The 14731-nt window shown below is 36.7% G+C and overlaps 1 protein-coding gene across 1 annotated transcript in view; it reads right to left on the reverse strand.

Annotated features, from left to right (window-relative positions):
* CFAP43 (cilia and flagella associated protein 43) overlaps window positions 1–14731 on the reverse strand; it is a 46197-nt gene that overhangs the window by 28314 nt on the left and 3152 nt on the right. Inside the window, exons 2-8 of the mRNA XM_010007926.1 lie at window positions 11756–12009; window positions 10871–10967; window positions 7930–8097; window positions 6627–6777; window positions 3441–3591; window positions 1343–1405; window positions 160–239 (exon numbers count right to left, since the gene is read on the reverse strand). Coding sequence (XP_010006228.1) covers window positions 160–239; window positions 1343–1405; window positions 3441–3591; window positions 6627–6777; window positions 7930–8097; window positions 10871–10967; window positions 11756–12009 — 964 coding nt within the window. The remainder of the gene's footprint in view (window positions 1–159; window positions 240–1342; window positions 1406–3440; window positions 3592–6626; window positions 6778–7929; window positions 8098–10870; window positions 10968–11755; window positions 12010–14731) is intronic.

Here is a 14731-nt window from a genome sequence, read left to right on the forward strand (position 1 = left end):
AAAAAAAGTATAAACACCAGAGAAGGCCTTTATAGTTCTGCAGCCCTCCACTCTTTTCTACCACCTGTGTTTGCAGTGAACTCTGCAAATATACTCCATTTGAAGGTCCTTTGATTTCCACACAGTAAGAGTAAGTTGAAGGTCTAAAGGATGCCTTACCGTTCCAGCTGCGTACAGTCCCTCGTTACAAAATGCCATGGAAAATAAAGCTGGTTTTTGCAGATCCTCTGGTTTGCCACCTGACAGCACAAAACCAACACAGAATATCAAATGTATCTTAATGTAACAAGGCATCTCAACTTTTCTGGGATGGTTTATTCTTGTGAGTAAAAAGGCTATATGGGCAATGTATTTTTTTGACTTTTTGGTGTGATAATGAAAGCAAAGGCTGGTACACATAACTTGAAGTGACAGTATCACTGTGGTCTGATGAACTAGAAGTTAAGAAATCATCTGATTTTGTAAAAGCTGCTAAATAGCCACATTAAAGTTTGTCAATAACAGAATCATAGATTCATTTAGATTGGAAGGGACCCTAGAAGTCCTCTGATCCACCTTCCTGCTCAGCAGAGCCAACTTCAAATTCAGAACCAACTTCAAAGTTAGATCATGTTGTCCAGAGTCATAACCAGCTGACGTCTGAATATTCCATAGTTTTTCTGGGCAACTTGTCCCAATGTCTGACTACCTTCACTGTGAAAGTTTTTTTTTCTAATATCTATCCAGAATTTCTGTTGATGCAAACTGTGTCCTTTGTCCACCAGGCTCTGTCTTCTCTGTAACCTTTCCTTAGGTAGTTGAAGCAATAGTAAAATCCCCCATTTCCTTTTCTCCAGGCTGAACAAACTTGGTTCTCTTAGCCCATCTTTGTATAATATGTGCTTTGACTCTGCCATAATTTTTGTGGCCATGTGCTGAACTTCATCCATTATGTGAATATATTTTTTGTACCATAGACCCCAAATCAAAGTGTTTGAAACAAACCTCTAAATCCTAACTCAATGAAATAACCAGTGATTGCAGTTCAAGAAAAGTTACTAAAACTGAGCAGGAGGGATCCTATTCTAGCATCACTTATTCCAATTTAAATTAGAATGTACAGAAATTATTTAACTGCCACGGTTTCTACTGAGGCTGTTCATCTGGCTGTCTATTAGCACAAAAGCTGTTAATCATTTGTCATGTAAACATGTAAAAGATTGCCATCCTTGTGCCTTATAGAGGCCAGCATGAGCTGATTTTATTCTAACCAATAGCTTCCAGCTGCAAGCACATATTATCACTCCCAGTCATCAGTGATGCTGCCTAAAAATCTGTTGGCTTGATTTGGACATGGAAATACCTTTCTTTTTCTGTACTTCTCTACGAGCATACGACACCACATCCAGTATTTTACACAGGTATTCTGCACAAAAGAAAACAATTTATAAGGTCAACCTTGTTTATATGCCAACATTGCAATAGAAGCCAGTGCTATTCCAGTCTACTGAACAAAAGGCCAGGTTCAGTACTCTGAACAAAAAATGTGCATTCCCCAATATCCACCATTCCTGTAATTTATGTAACTGAGCAGGCACAGTCTTTCTGGGATTCAGCTTACAGCTGTAAAAAGGAGATAGCAATACTTGGCATGGAGAGTGGTACAGATGCAGATTTATCTGTCTTCTAATGATAAGTTCTGGTATTGTTGCTTAGATTTTTATTTTTTTAAAATGTACTTGCAAAGGAAACCTCAGTAAGTCTGAAAAAAATACCCAAGTGTGGCTGCTCATGATTGTTTGCAACACCATAGTGCTAGAGGGAAGCAGACACGACTGAACCAGTGAACTTGATGTGCACAGTAGGACTGACACCTGCCATCCCTGCAAAGGACTATAGGGTACAGGTTGCCACTGCCAGGACACTTTGGGCACAGAAGGGTAGCATGTGACAGGCAGTAGAGGGGAGACCTCAGGATTCCCAGAGTAAAGAAGGCATGGAATGGGCTGCTGTTGCTGAAAAACTGTAGTTAGTCATCAGCCTGACAAAGACCCCCATTAAAAAAAAAAAAAAAAAAAAAAAAAAAAAGAGACAGGTGGGAATACATACAGGGCAGACAAATCACCTCAGTAACGTGAGGTCCTCCCATTCTAGAATAAATTAAAAGCAGATTTCTTTGAAGTCAGAGACATTTTCTGTTCACTCCCTGTGCTTCATACTTTCTGCAGTAAAGACTGTCAGTCTTTACAGTCTTATTTTCACTAGGAAATAGTTTATATAAGAGCTGACCTAAAGGAATTCTATTAAGCAACATTACATTAAATTCAGTTTTGTTGTCTGAAGACTCATCAAGAGTTTTCAAAGATCTTTTTTGGTATTTCACATACCAAATGAGGACAATCCAGTATTTCATGCAAAATAAAATATATTATTGGTACTTAGGTAATAGTAAAAAGACTGTATATAGCTGCTATATTAATAGTTTAATGTTAATCTATTAGAGCTGGTTAATAAGATCTGGGTTCCTGGAACTACTTCCTGTTCATTTTATCAGTTATGATGTATTTAGAGCTTTTTCTCATTTTTTGCCCAAGTAAAATGAAAGCAAATTATTGGGCACTAAAGAAATGTACACAGTTCAAATTACATTCTCAAATGTTTCTCCTACTAACAAAAGAAATAGGGTTCTACAATAGGGTTTTACAGTTTCTGTAAAGTACAAAACAGGACAACAGAAGAAAGCAAAGAAAAGCTGGGAATACATACAGGGCAGACAAATCACCTCAGTAATGTGAGGTCCTCCCATTCTAGAATAAATTAAAAGCAGATTTCTTTGAAGTCAGAGACATTTTCTGTTCACTCCCTGTGCTTCATACTTTCTGCAGTAAAGACTGTCAGTCTTTACAGTCTTATTTTCACTAGGAAATAGTTTATATAAGAGCTGACCTAAAGGAATTCTATTAAGCAACATTACATTAAATTCAGTTTTGTTGTCTGAAGACTCATCAAGAGTTTTCAAAGATCTTTTTTGGTATTTCACATACCAAATGAGGACAATCCAGTATTTCATGCAAAATAAAATATATTATTGGTACTTAGGTAATAGTAAAAAGACTGTATATAGCTGCTATATTAATAGTTTAATGTTAATCTATTAGAGCTGGTTAATAAGATCTGGGTTCCTGGAACTACTTCCTGTTCATTTTATCAGTTATGATGTATTTAGAGCTTTTTCTCATTTTTTGCCCAAGTAAAATGAAAGCAAATTATTGGGCACTAAAGAAATGTACACAGTTCAAATTACATTCTCAAATGTTTCTCCTACTAACAAAAGAAATAGGGTTCTACAATAGGGTTTTACAGTTTCTGTAAAGTACAAAACAGGACAACAGAAGAAAGCAAAGAAAAGCTTTTGCTTTTCTCCGTCCTTGAATAAAACACACAACATAGCTATTTCTTACCAGGTAGAGGTTTTTGTTGAAGAAAAGAAATGCTGAGTGTCTGAGCATCAATTGCCAAAACAAATCCTTCTCTACAGCCCACATAGACTTTTGAGGTTGCAGTCCAGCTGTGGTCAGTAGGATGCACTGGAGGCTTCATTTTATTTCTAGGCTTCAGCACAAAAATAAACAAGTTCAACCAAAACCAGACAAATATCTACACAAGCAGTTACATACATTTTAAGGAAAAAAATTAAAAATCATTACCTCATAGAGTCTGACTCCCTGTATAACACACATTTTATTCAGTCATCCCTTCACTGAGGATAGTAACTTGAGAAACAAAAGCGTTTTTGAGAAAAGCCCATGACCGGAGATAAAGTTGGAGAACTTAGCCCTCTCCCTAGAAGCTTGTTTAAATTATGAATTGTAAAATGAATTTTAAAATTATATCTCTTTAAGCTTGAATTTATCTGGATTTATTCTCCAGCACTTTCATCTGTTACAGTTTTGTCCTTTAATTTGGAAATCCCTCCAGTATCTTCTATGTCCTCATAAAGATATTGACTCACCAGAGCCAGGTCATCTTCCAATTTTTTGATGATAAAATTATACAATTCAAGATATTGAGCACCTAGGAATTTTTTTTAATGTCAGAATAGTACTGGAAGCCAAATACTTGGTTACCCACACAGTTACACACTATGACCTCACCCTGACAAATGATTTTCGAACTGCTTTTCAGAATAGTCTTCAACTTTGTAGATATAACCTGCACATGTGGTCTTAACATATTTGGCAGTACTAGAACACATTTTGTTTCAATACTTTATCTTATCATATAATCCAAATTGCTCTGTAAAATAGCTCTGCCAGCCTTTGTGCCATCTGCAAATAATTTCTAGAAATATCCCTGCCACAGACTTCCTATGTGCCTTGCATTTCATTTTGCTAAAATAAATCTCATAAATCCATGATCCATTTAACAAGAAGAAGAGAACTTCCCCACCAAATATTAATAAAGACAGTGATCTGTTCAGATACAACAGTAACAGGAGTCATATAATTGTCATGATAGAAAGAATCAAGTTGAAGAGAATTCAGGGAGGTGGGGAGGAAACAAACACAAGAAAACATTGAAAGACCATTTAAAAGAGAAAATTCAAAGAATCATGCATGTGAGAAGTAGTGGTGGGGAATGCTAGAAAATAGGATGGAAAAAAAAAAAAAAAAAAAAAAAAAAGAAGAGTCTATAATTCTATAAAACACCTGCTGTTTCACTAAAGGTTCTGGGGAAAAAAAGGGAATATGGGTGGACTTCTGATGACAACACAGGACACTTATTTCTAAGTACCCAGATTTCATGTAAAATATGCCAAGAACTTCTTATATGATTCTGGGTAAGTAACTTACTCTCTATTTATGCTTACAAAGCATTTTTAATTTTTCAGGGTGAAAATTACACAGAAATAAAATATATTAATATTTACTTTATAAATCCAAGAAGACAAAAAGTAATAAATCTATAACTAATGGGGCTTTACATCACCCAGAGAAACATTTATATAGGCATTTTCACTGATTTTATGAGGCTTGAACATCACAAATCTTTGGGAAAGTTGTAACTGAACAACTGTGAATCAGAAGCTTCCTGTGTAAAGACAACTGTTGTAATGTTCCCTTCTATCTGCTGTCATTAATATCTTTAAACATAAACATAAACTAGGATGAAATTATGTAAATCCCAAACCAGGTTGCTTCTTGAACAGTGCATTGGTATGGTGGTGCCTAATAATAATAATGCCATCTTTTTTTTAAACTTCTCTCCCTTTTGAGTAGCATCTCTTTAGAGAAAAGAAAAATCCAGGATGGATCCTCACAATGAAAAGCTTTATTAAAAACAATGGAATAAAATTGGTGCTCAGAAAGCAGTGGAGTCAAGTGGTCTTGTAATGGTAAAGCATATTCAGGAAACTCAGGCCTCCCAAAAAATCGAAACAAAAATATATCCAAGGCAAGAAAGACAAGGATCAGAAGCTATAGGGGATGTCAGTTCCTTTCACTCTGCTGCCCCCTTGTGGTTACACTTTGGTACATACCCAGGCTCAGGATCTTACTCTAGACCATGGAATTCTAACACGTTACAAAGACGTCAGCAAGTGCACTGGGAATGGGCTACCTTTTCTTGCCACTCACATATTCCTTAGGAGTGGGCTACGGCCTCCAAGAACAATGGACTACAGGGTGAGAACAACTCCTTTAAATAATAGTATAAATAAACGGTTCTCCACAAGGACACCAGCAGTTACACAGTTGAAAACCTCTTTGAATCTGAATGCATGAAGCCATGAAAAGAGGATGAGGTCAGGAAAGCATCAAGCCTTATTTTTTTTTATTCTGCTTATGGCAGAAACCTGTGGTATACTAATCTGATAACACAGAACTCACGTTTGTGCATTGAAAAAACTGATTGTAATGTCAGTATCATCTTATTCATGGTAGCTTTTGTGTCTCGTATATATCACAAGCCAACAAATAGAAATTGATGGTCCTAATCTTACACAAGAATCCTAGATTTGCAAGTTAAATATTACCACACTGGGAGATGCTTCAAGTCAGCAGTCAGGTAAAACTAAATCTCAAAGAAAGAGAGAACACTTTTGAAGCCTCTGAAAAGAGGCACCTCAACGGAGGCTGACAAGTAAAAATGAGCAGGTCCAACACTAACAGGGGCATGGGAATGTACTTCAGAAGCAGGGGTTGCTGTCTGGAATAAAGCCTTCAATGTTTCCATAGCTTGAGACATTTTGAGAGTCAAAATTAAAAGAAATCCCATGGGGAAGTAAGGATACCTGAAGGTTACTATCAGTTTAGCATGGGAATAGGTTTTCAGGGTTTCAGCAGGTCATATTAACTCGGGCATAGTTAAATGCTGACCTGCTTATACTGCTTCTTGGGCATAGCTTAGTACCTCCACTGCACAGACATTACTATGCTAAGACCTGTGTCAGAAATCTCTATATTGTACTAGCAGCATGCTTTCTAAAATTTGTGTAAAAATGGATTTAAAAAACATTGTTAAGATAACAGATCTATTTACTGGGTAGCACCTGCTTAACTGATGGTAAGATTTTTAATTTATTAACACCTATTTGCATAAAAGTATAATGATTTTGAATACTACAAAGAAAAAAGATCAGTAACTACCATGAATGTTTCTGCTTCATCTCCTACCAGTCCAGCAATGGCTGAAACTGGCAAATCTGGGCCATAGTATGGATCTTCATTGTGAAAAACTGGGAAAAACAAACCCTCATCAGCATTCATGAACCCTTGTTCATCAGGGAGTTTCACAGGGCTGTGAAAAAGCAAAAAGACACTGTCTGAGGAGAAGAAATATTACAAATAGTAAACACTGATACAAAACTGAGAAGCATGTTTTCAAACCCTTGAGACACCAAGTCAGTTAATGAGCTTTACTTCTGCAAGACTAATGGAGGATTGTTGCAGGCAATCATTCTACATGGCACATACCATTTAACTGAAAAGTAACAGTAATTCTGCTACGAATGAGGAATGTTCCTAACTGGCAAAAATGGATTGCCATGTTCTAGCTCAGTGCCTTTCCTTGTTCCCTTGTATAAACAACTGTTCTTTGGTTGTATGTCCTTATTAACCAGGATTAATAAAGTCACACACCTAACTTGCAAAAGCTGTGAGGATTCATGCTTAATGTTTATTTGGAGAAAGTTTAGTGATGATGAAAATTACTAATAGTATTTGCCTGTTGCACACTGGCAATCAGTGTATGAGTAGCTGTTCCCATGTGGGAGCTGAGGATTCTGTAGTTTACAAACTACGTTGATTTATGACTTTGAAACAGTTCTCAGTAGAGGTTAAACCTCTATGGAATAGAATGGAATGAAAACTGAGGAAAAATGAGTATATGTGTATTTTCACATATGTATTCTATACTAGCAAAAGGCAAAAACCCCCTCAGAATTCGCTGAACTGCACTGACAGAACCACCCCCTCTGGACCTGCAAATCAGCCACACAAGCTGGAAATCACATAGAAAACTGATACTGCTTTTGGTACTGTTTTTTAATACAACAACATGTTGTTTAGCTATGCTTACTAGGAAGCAACTTGATCCAAATTTGGTGGTTTCATAGATACAAAACCAATGCTTAACATATCTCCTTGCAGTCCAGACACCACTTGAATTCAGTCATGCAGATTTTGATAGAGGTTGCCAAAGCAGCTGATTAGTATTAGCTTCATGGCCTGTATAATCTGGACATGTGAGAGCTAACAAATGAAATAAAAAATTCAATTCATTTGATTGGCTAGATAGATTCATACTGGTTTTGATTTAGCAATTACTGATTGCAATTACTACATGAACTAAATTGGATTACATTCTTTGCAAACAGATATAGGTTGCTAGTCTTAGTTATTAAGATATACTTCCAGATTTCTCTCTTAACCTGAAGGGTGTTCCACTTACTTTTGCTTAAGGTGATGCTCATCATTATTCCTTTCAATATGCCAGATAGTAATAGAGCTCTCACTAACAATACACAGTTGTTGCCAATTCATAGGGTTAAAACTTAAAGAGGTTGCTGTTACACCTAGCTGAGACTCACTGCACAGAAGGATATTTTCTTTCCAGTTCCTTCAAAAAGAGAAGCAAGAGAAAATGAAATCCATTAAATAAGTCAAAAACATTAAAGCCAAAGTTCTGGATGTGATTATGACTGATATTCAAGATCACGTTTGGGAAACAAATACTTTTGTCACTGACAAAAATTTTCTGCTGTCATACAAGTTAGGTCCTGTTGAGAATGTACAGAGTTGATTGATTAGCCGCTCATCAAATTATTACTGCTACCAAAAGATGGAACAGAATCACAGAATCATTGGATGCCAAGTCAGAAGGGATCTCAAGGATCACCTAGTACAACCTTTCTAGGTAGGAACATAGTTAAGTCAGACAGCCCAGCATCTTGTCAAGCTGGGTCTTAAAAGTGTCTAGTGTTGGGGAATCCAGCACTTCCTTGGGAAGATAATTCTAGCATCCAAATGCTGTCATAGTGAAAAACGTTCTTCTGCTGTCCAATTGCAATTTCCCCAGGAGTAATTTGCACTTGCAATAGTAAAATAATTTTGAAAACTGATATTTTAGAAACATAATCATGCACTTGCTTTTGTGAAAAGACCAACAGAGTCAAGAGATATGGAATTTTTTTTCATCAGTTCCATTGGTGACTACTTGAAAGGGCTGAAACAATTAACTCTTCAGCACCCCAGACCTCAGCCTTGCTTCTCCAGTTCATAAAATAATGATTACAGTGCTTGCAGGCTTGCAGTTGGAAGGTATTATAATTAGGAAATAAAACACAGTCAGGCTGTGAGGATTAATTACTTCGGTAATAGAGTAATTGTGTTATGAATGCAGACATACAAGCTATGGCTGCATTAACTAACTTGAGCACAAGACAGGGCAGAATTTGTATGGGGCTGTTATGTATAGCTGACACAAGCCTGGGGATCTGCTTTCCACTGACTTCTATTTTGTCCAGTGTAGCCTATTTTACATTCTTGCCATCTAATTTGCATATTTACCATTATCCAGATTAATTCTTGACTGCATTTGCACTTTTAGGTGCTGTCCAAGAACTGATTAACATAATTTGAATAAAATGGTTAAAACTGCTTCTTAATTTCTTGGATAACATATCTGACTGTTAATCTAAATAACATTTATAGATTTAGTATTTGTCATTACTGCTAAGAGGAAGAAAATGTAAAATGCACACACTGCTGTAAATGGATTTAGTATAATCCTGTTGTTCTAGCCTGAAATAAATTCACTCACAGAAACAGGTCAGGATGCAAGACAATGGTTAGAACTGGAATGGAAGAATGGTTAGAATGATAGCATATGCAAAACAATGGTAAGAACTCACACATACACAGTCACTCCCATCAAAATTAAAGAAAGTTATAAGCTGCAATTCTGACACACTCTCTAAAGATCTGTCAGCATGTTCTCATCTCATACTCAGCGGCATGTGCCAGCAGTCTTTTATAGTAGATAGTTTATTAAGATCTGAAACTACTTGGCACATGTATCTGAAAAAGAATCTGGCATTAAGCCTCCACTTTGAACAGAAAAGAATAAAGATCTAGGCATAAAATATTTCAGATGAAAGGCAGCTCTTAGTGATCCCTAAGCTTTCTATATTTTGAGACTGACATAACTTTCAAAACATCTCGTGTACCTCTGATTCCAAAATACCTGCTTAAAATACAGGAACTGTGCAATCATCATATTGTAATGTCACATTAAGAATGCTAAACATTGAGATTTCTTTCACCTGTACACACACACTTCTACACTGAATGCACAATATAATCCAATTGCAGAAATGAAGGTTCTGATCTCCCAGGAAATTCACACACCTCTTTTCCAGTTAATATAAGATTAACATTGTAAGGTAATTCTATTCTGTTACTAAATTATTTCTGACTGGAACCTAGGATGGTTTAAATTGTTTGGCCTTGGAAAGTGCTACTACTTTAAAGTGTTTAAACATTTCCAGATATTTCCGTTTTTAACAATAATCTAGAGAAGTCTTTCAGGATGGTGGCTATTTGTTGAAGCACACACAATGAACACAATAGAGCATGTGGTTATTTCTGCTGTGACAGCTTGTAAGCTCCTCAGGCCAGTGAGGCTGTCTAGTTGGTTTCTACTGTGATGTACACACAGACATCTTTCCTGAACTCCTGTGTACAATTTGAGCTCACAGCAAACATTATTCTTCTTCACGAGGCATAAAGAAGTATCTACTACAGGATTATGGTTTTACAGAACAATTAAAAAAAATAAAATACTCTTTCTGTATCTGCATTATATTATATAATAGTATTTTTTAAGACAGTAAACAGAAAACAATGATCTAACCCAGTGACCTGTGGCAGTGTAATCACTGAGCAAAGCTATAAGACAGAACCGAGATCAAGCACAAGTAATTAAGAGGACCACTGAATGGTGTGGGAGGACAAAAAGAAAATATAAATTGCCTTTAGAATGATTTTCATCTCTTCAGCAGGCAACTTTATTTCACAAACAGCATGGTACTCTACTTCAAAGGCTGAAGAGATAATTAACGGATCTTGAGGATTTTCAAAAACAAAATTTTAAAGAAGGTAGAAGAAAGGTGTAGCAAAGCAGGAGTAATTCTCACTAGTGGCTTTTAATGCTAGAAAATAAATGGCAAATTTGGTATAGAAAGTTTGCAATGATCAATCAGAAAAAAAAAAATATATTATGGCAACCGGTGTGTCTTCCACGTTTGTTAACTTAATTTATGCTAAAACAGCACACAAATTAAAATACCAATGAAATTTAAATTGTATTAAATATTTTTTTTTACTCTTACCATACTGAAAGGACAAATTCTGGGATTGAAGAGTAACTGGCTAGATATGGGCCTTTGAAACTAAGTGCTAGTAAAGTGTAGTCCAGCTGAGCATTACCTGAAATGTAAAAATAAAGAACATGGTTTTTAATTGCCCTGGACTTTACTGTATACTGTGACAGATAGAGAACTCTTTTCAGCTCCTTTGTCCACTTTAACTCTTCAAAGACATTCTTTGTTTCCCCGATTCCTTTGCTTTGCTCCAGATTATTGTTTTGATTTGATCATAAAAGTGTTCCCTGTCACTGCTTGAAATTTTTTCAACCCTTTTCTATAGCACCCTTAATTTTTAAATTATTTTTTCCCCAAGTACCCTGAAAGCCTTTGCTGCCATAATTTTATTCATGCATATGAAATAAGCAAGGAATATGATCCTTATTTAAATGGCAAGCAAACTGAATCATGGATAGGGTAAGCAACAATTAAGGAGAGAAACGTTATGAGGCACACAAAAATATATACTAGATCCCAGTCACCAAAGTTTAACTGCAAGAACCTTCATTTCTCTCACATCTCAGATTTCTCCATGTGGCTTTCAGTAGTCTGCTTGGGAGCCTACTGCAGTATAATGTTTTTGTTATTCTAACTATATTTTCCTAAAATTAATTCCATTTTATTCCATTTTCCCCCCCCTTTAAAACAGCTTGGTTTTATACCATCATATTCCTCCCTAGCTTGAACCTAACTAAAAGTAGTGTAGTGGAAAATCCCATTGCTTTCCACACATCTGATCATGAGACAGTTTCCTGTCTCACCGTTTTCCAAGTCATATAAAATATCCTTCAGAAACGCAATGATTTAAGTATTGTTTTCAGTGAAACACGGGGAGGGTTACTACATCACTACCTTTTAATTCTGTCAGTTTATTCAGTTCTGGAAAACTGTAGATATATATGATGGGATTCAGCTTCCGGTCTGAAAAGGCCAGCACTTGAGTGTTCCCATTTGTTGTGAAGGCTCCCACCTGGCCAGCCTGACACTGCAGAAATGTCTTCTTCTTAGTTTCAATGTCCAGGAAGAGGATGTAGTTGCCACAAGGGTAACAGACAGTTCGGTTGTTGATAAAGCCAAAGTTCTTGTTTGGGAATCCCTGAACCCAACTTAAGAAAGAGCAACTGAATGTTAAAACATTAATCAAAGACACATTTCTCAAAATACTGTGCAAAACGAAAAGCTGTAGCCTGAGTTACAGTGAACTGATGCTTGGGATCTGCACAACCACAACAGCTTCAAGATCTAGTATTATGAATCACTGGTTCAGTGTTTCCAAAAACATGGGGTCAATCATACTGATGGAGCACAAAGGAGAGATGATTATACTTTTTCAGCTTTCACTAAAGATAAAATTAGCCACTTCACAGGCTCTGTTTTTATACTCATATAATCATAGTAATAGATCACCTTTACTGTGAAATAATTACACAGGTACAAAGTCTGCTGGCAACCCAATTTAGTTTGCTTAACCCTTTCACATTTTTATATTTAATCTTATCTCTGTAAAGTAAAAAATACGAAGGCATGGCTCATGTTTGTATGAACCTAACTAGGAGGATTGTTCTGCTTTAAAGATATCAGTACTTTAACATCACTAACCTCTGGAATGTAAACAGGATGTGTTACGCAAGGACTGAAAAAAATTACTGAAGAAGAGTCAGCTTGTGAACTTACAATGTCTCAACAAATTCTTAACTGCCTGCAGATGTTTTTACCTTTTAGACAGTGTGTGGATAAATACCAGGATCCTATTACCAAAGAGATTTGCACTTACCACTAAATGAAGGTGTCCGACTGAACCACAGCTTAGCCTGCTAATACCAAGTTAGAAAAGTTTTGGCAGTGTAACACATATCCTCTGTGTACAACACTGCCGTTAGCATCTCTTCTAATTTCTATTCAGAAACTTTCCATCTCTTCTTCCAAATAAGAGCATTTGACTGGAAGAGATCTTTATCCTCTGCAATTGCAAGCAGCATTTTTACACTCCTTTCATGTCAGTCAGTCATAAGATCAGCTCAGCTGCTAATCCTCTGCACTCTTACTAGAAAATTGTACTACAGCCTCAGCAGTCTCACAGGTAGGAGCATTTTTAAATGACTAGTCTTAAGATACTTATGTCCAGCAATCATTTCTCATTATCTTTTCTGGCTAGTTCCTGCTTTTGGTCTCTTGCTACGCACCAGAGGAGTAAGCATAGCTAGAGGGACTGGGAGCACACTAATCACATGCTTGTGCAGATGAACTGAATGCCATGGCAACAAAGAGGAGACATTCAGCTGATGAATGTTATTCCCGACCTTTTATACAAGAACAAGATACACGATGTGCCACTGCACATAAGCATAACGTGCTTATGAACGTGCTCACAGGACCAGCTCTGTGCATTTCTCCAACACCAGCTCTGAATCAGTGGAAACAACATATTTTTAACTTCTGTTTGCAGAGTTTGAATGAAGTCTAGAAAATAAATTTGCAGGGATAAATTAATGGGATGACAGCATAATTTATCATCCTTATACCACCAGTAACAACTCAGGGGGACAAGGATTCAGGCTGTTATCTGATGTCAGCTGTGACTGGTTCAGTACACACTGAGTCAGGTAATTAGCTGTGGCTCACCCACGTTCTCCGTGCTGTGTCTCTCTCCAGTTTGGTATAAACTTGTGTCAGAAATATTTCAGTCATAAATTCTGCCAGCTGGTGAAATGTAGATGGGGCAAAGTAATTAGAAATCTCCTTACCAAGCATTTTGCCACTGAAAATGCTAGTTCATACAAAACAGATTACATGAAACCACGAGTTTTGTCAAAGTTATGTGTTTTATGAAGACACAACACAGCATTTCAATTGCCTACTGCAAAATAATTTTGTCACTTTTCTCTAAAACTGGTAGACATACAACTACTGCTAACATTAACTCATGAGAAAGGCAGAATTTCAACTTTTCTATTTTATGGAAATGGGTTTTGCTTCACATTCAAAAGGTCTTCAATTATTTTTTTTATTTTGCATAATATTTTCATTTCATAGTGTTTTCACAAAGCAGAAAACCTGGGTCACAGCTCTTCCAAGTAACACCAGTTTGCACAGGAGGAACCTCCTCTGAATAGCAGTGACATGCTTCAGATGGTATCTCTTTTACTCTCCAAGTATGAGAATGGTCAAGGCTGAAGCCCATTTCTCCTACTACTAGAACAAATAGCTTTCTTTCCACTAAAAAGTGCTGCATTTATGAGCCTTTGTCTTATAAGCATCAGTTAAACAGCTGAAATACTTACAATGGGCAAGGAAGTTTAAACATCTGCCTCATTACATTAAAAAAATATCTAAATATCTAGATTGCTGTGAAAGTCTCAACCAAGGTGGGGCAGGAAGGGCTTAATTAATCTGCAGTTCCTAGTTGTTCAGAACCAAAAAGCAAGTTGTTGGATTGCCAAGAGCTCTGGAAGAGAAGTGTTTTTAAATATATATAGTGAGTTATGTTCGTGGGAAATAGAAATCTGAAAATCTCTGATGTGAAGGTTAAAATCCTGAGAAAGAAAAGCAGGAGTGAGGATTGAGAAAAACCAGGAAAATTAAGAGCCTGATCAGAAGAAGATGACAGTGGGGCTTAGGAGGTACAGAACAGCCATGGAAATTCTAGAGGTGGAAGCAGTCTGGGTATAACAGAAGGCAGATGTGGCCACGAACAGAACTGAACTGTATGGTTTCACCCAGCCAGGTACTGAGGAGAAAAAGCACATGCCACACTTCTCATCAACTCATCAAGCTCCAGCTTAAACATATTTTTTTTTAAAAAAAAAGTGGCCTCCCTTGCTTTTCCTG

This window comes from Chaetura pelagica, unplaced genomic scaffold (assembly GCF_000747805.2).
Source record: "Chaetura pelagica isolate M959 unplaced genomic scaffold, ChaPel_1.0 scaffold531, whole genome shotgun sequence".
NCBI classification, from domain to species: Eukaryota; Metazoa; Chordata; class Aves; order Apodiformes; family Apodidae; genus Chaetura; species Chaetura pelagica.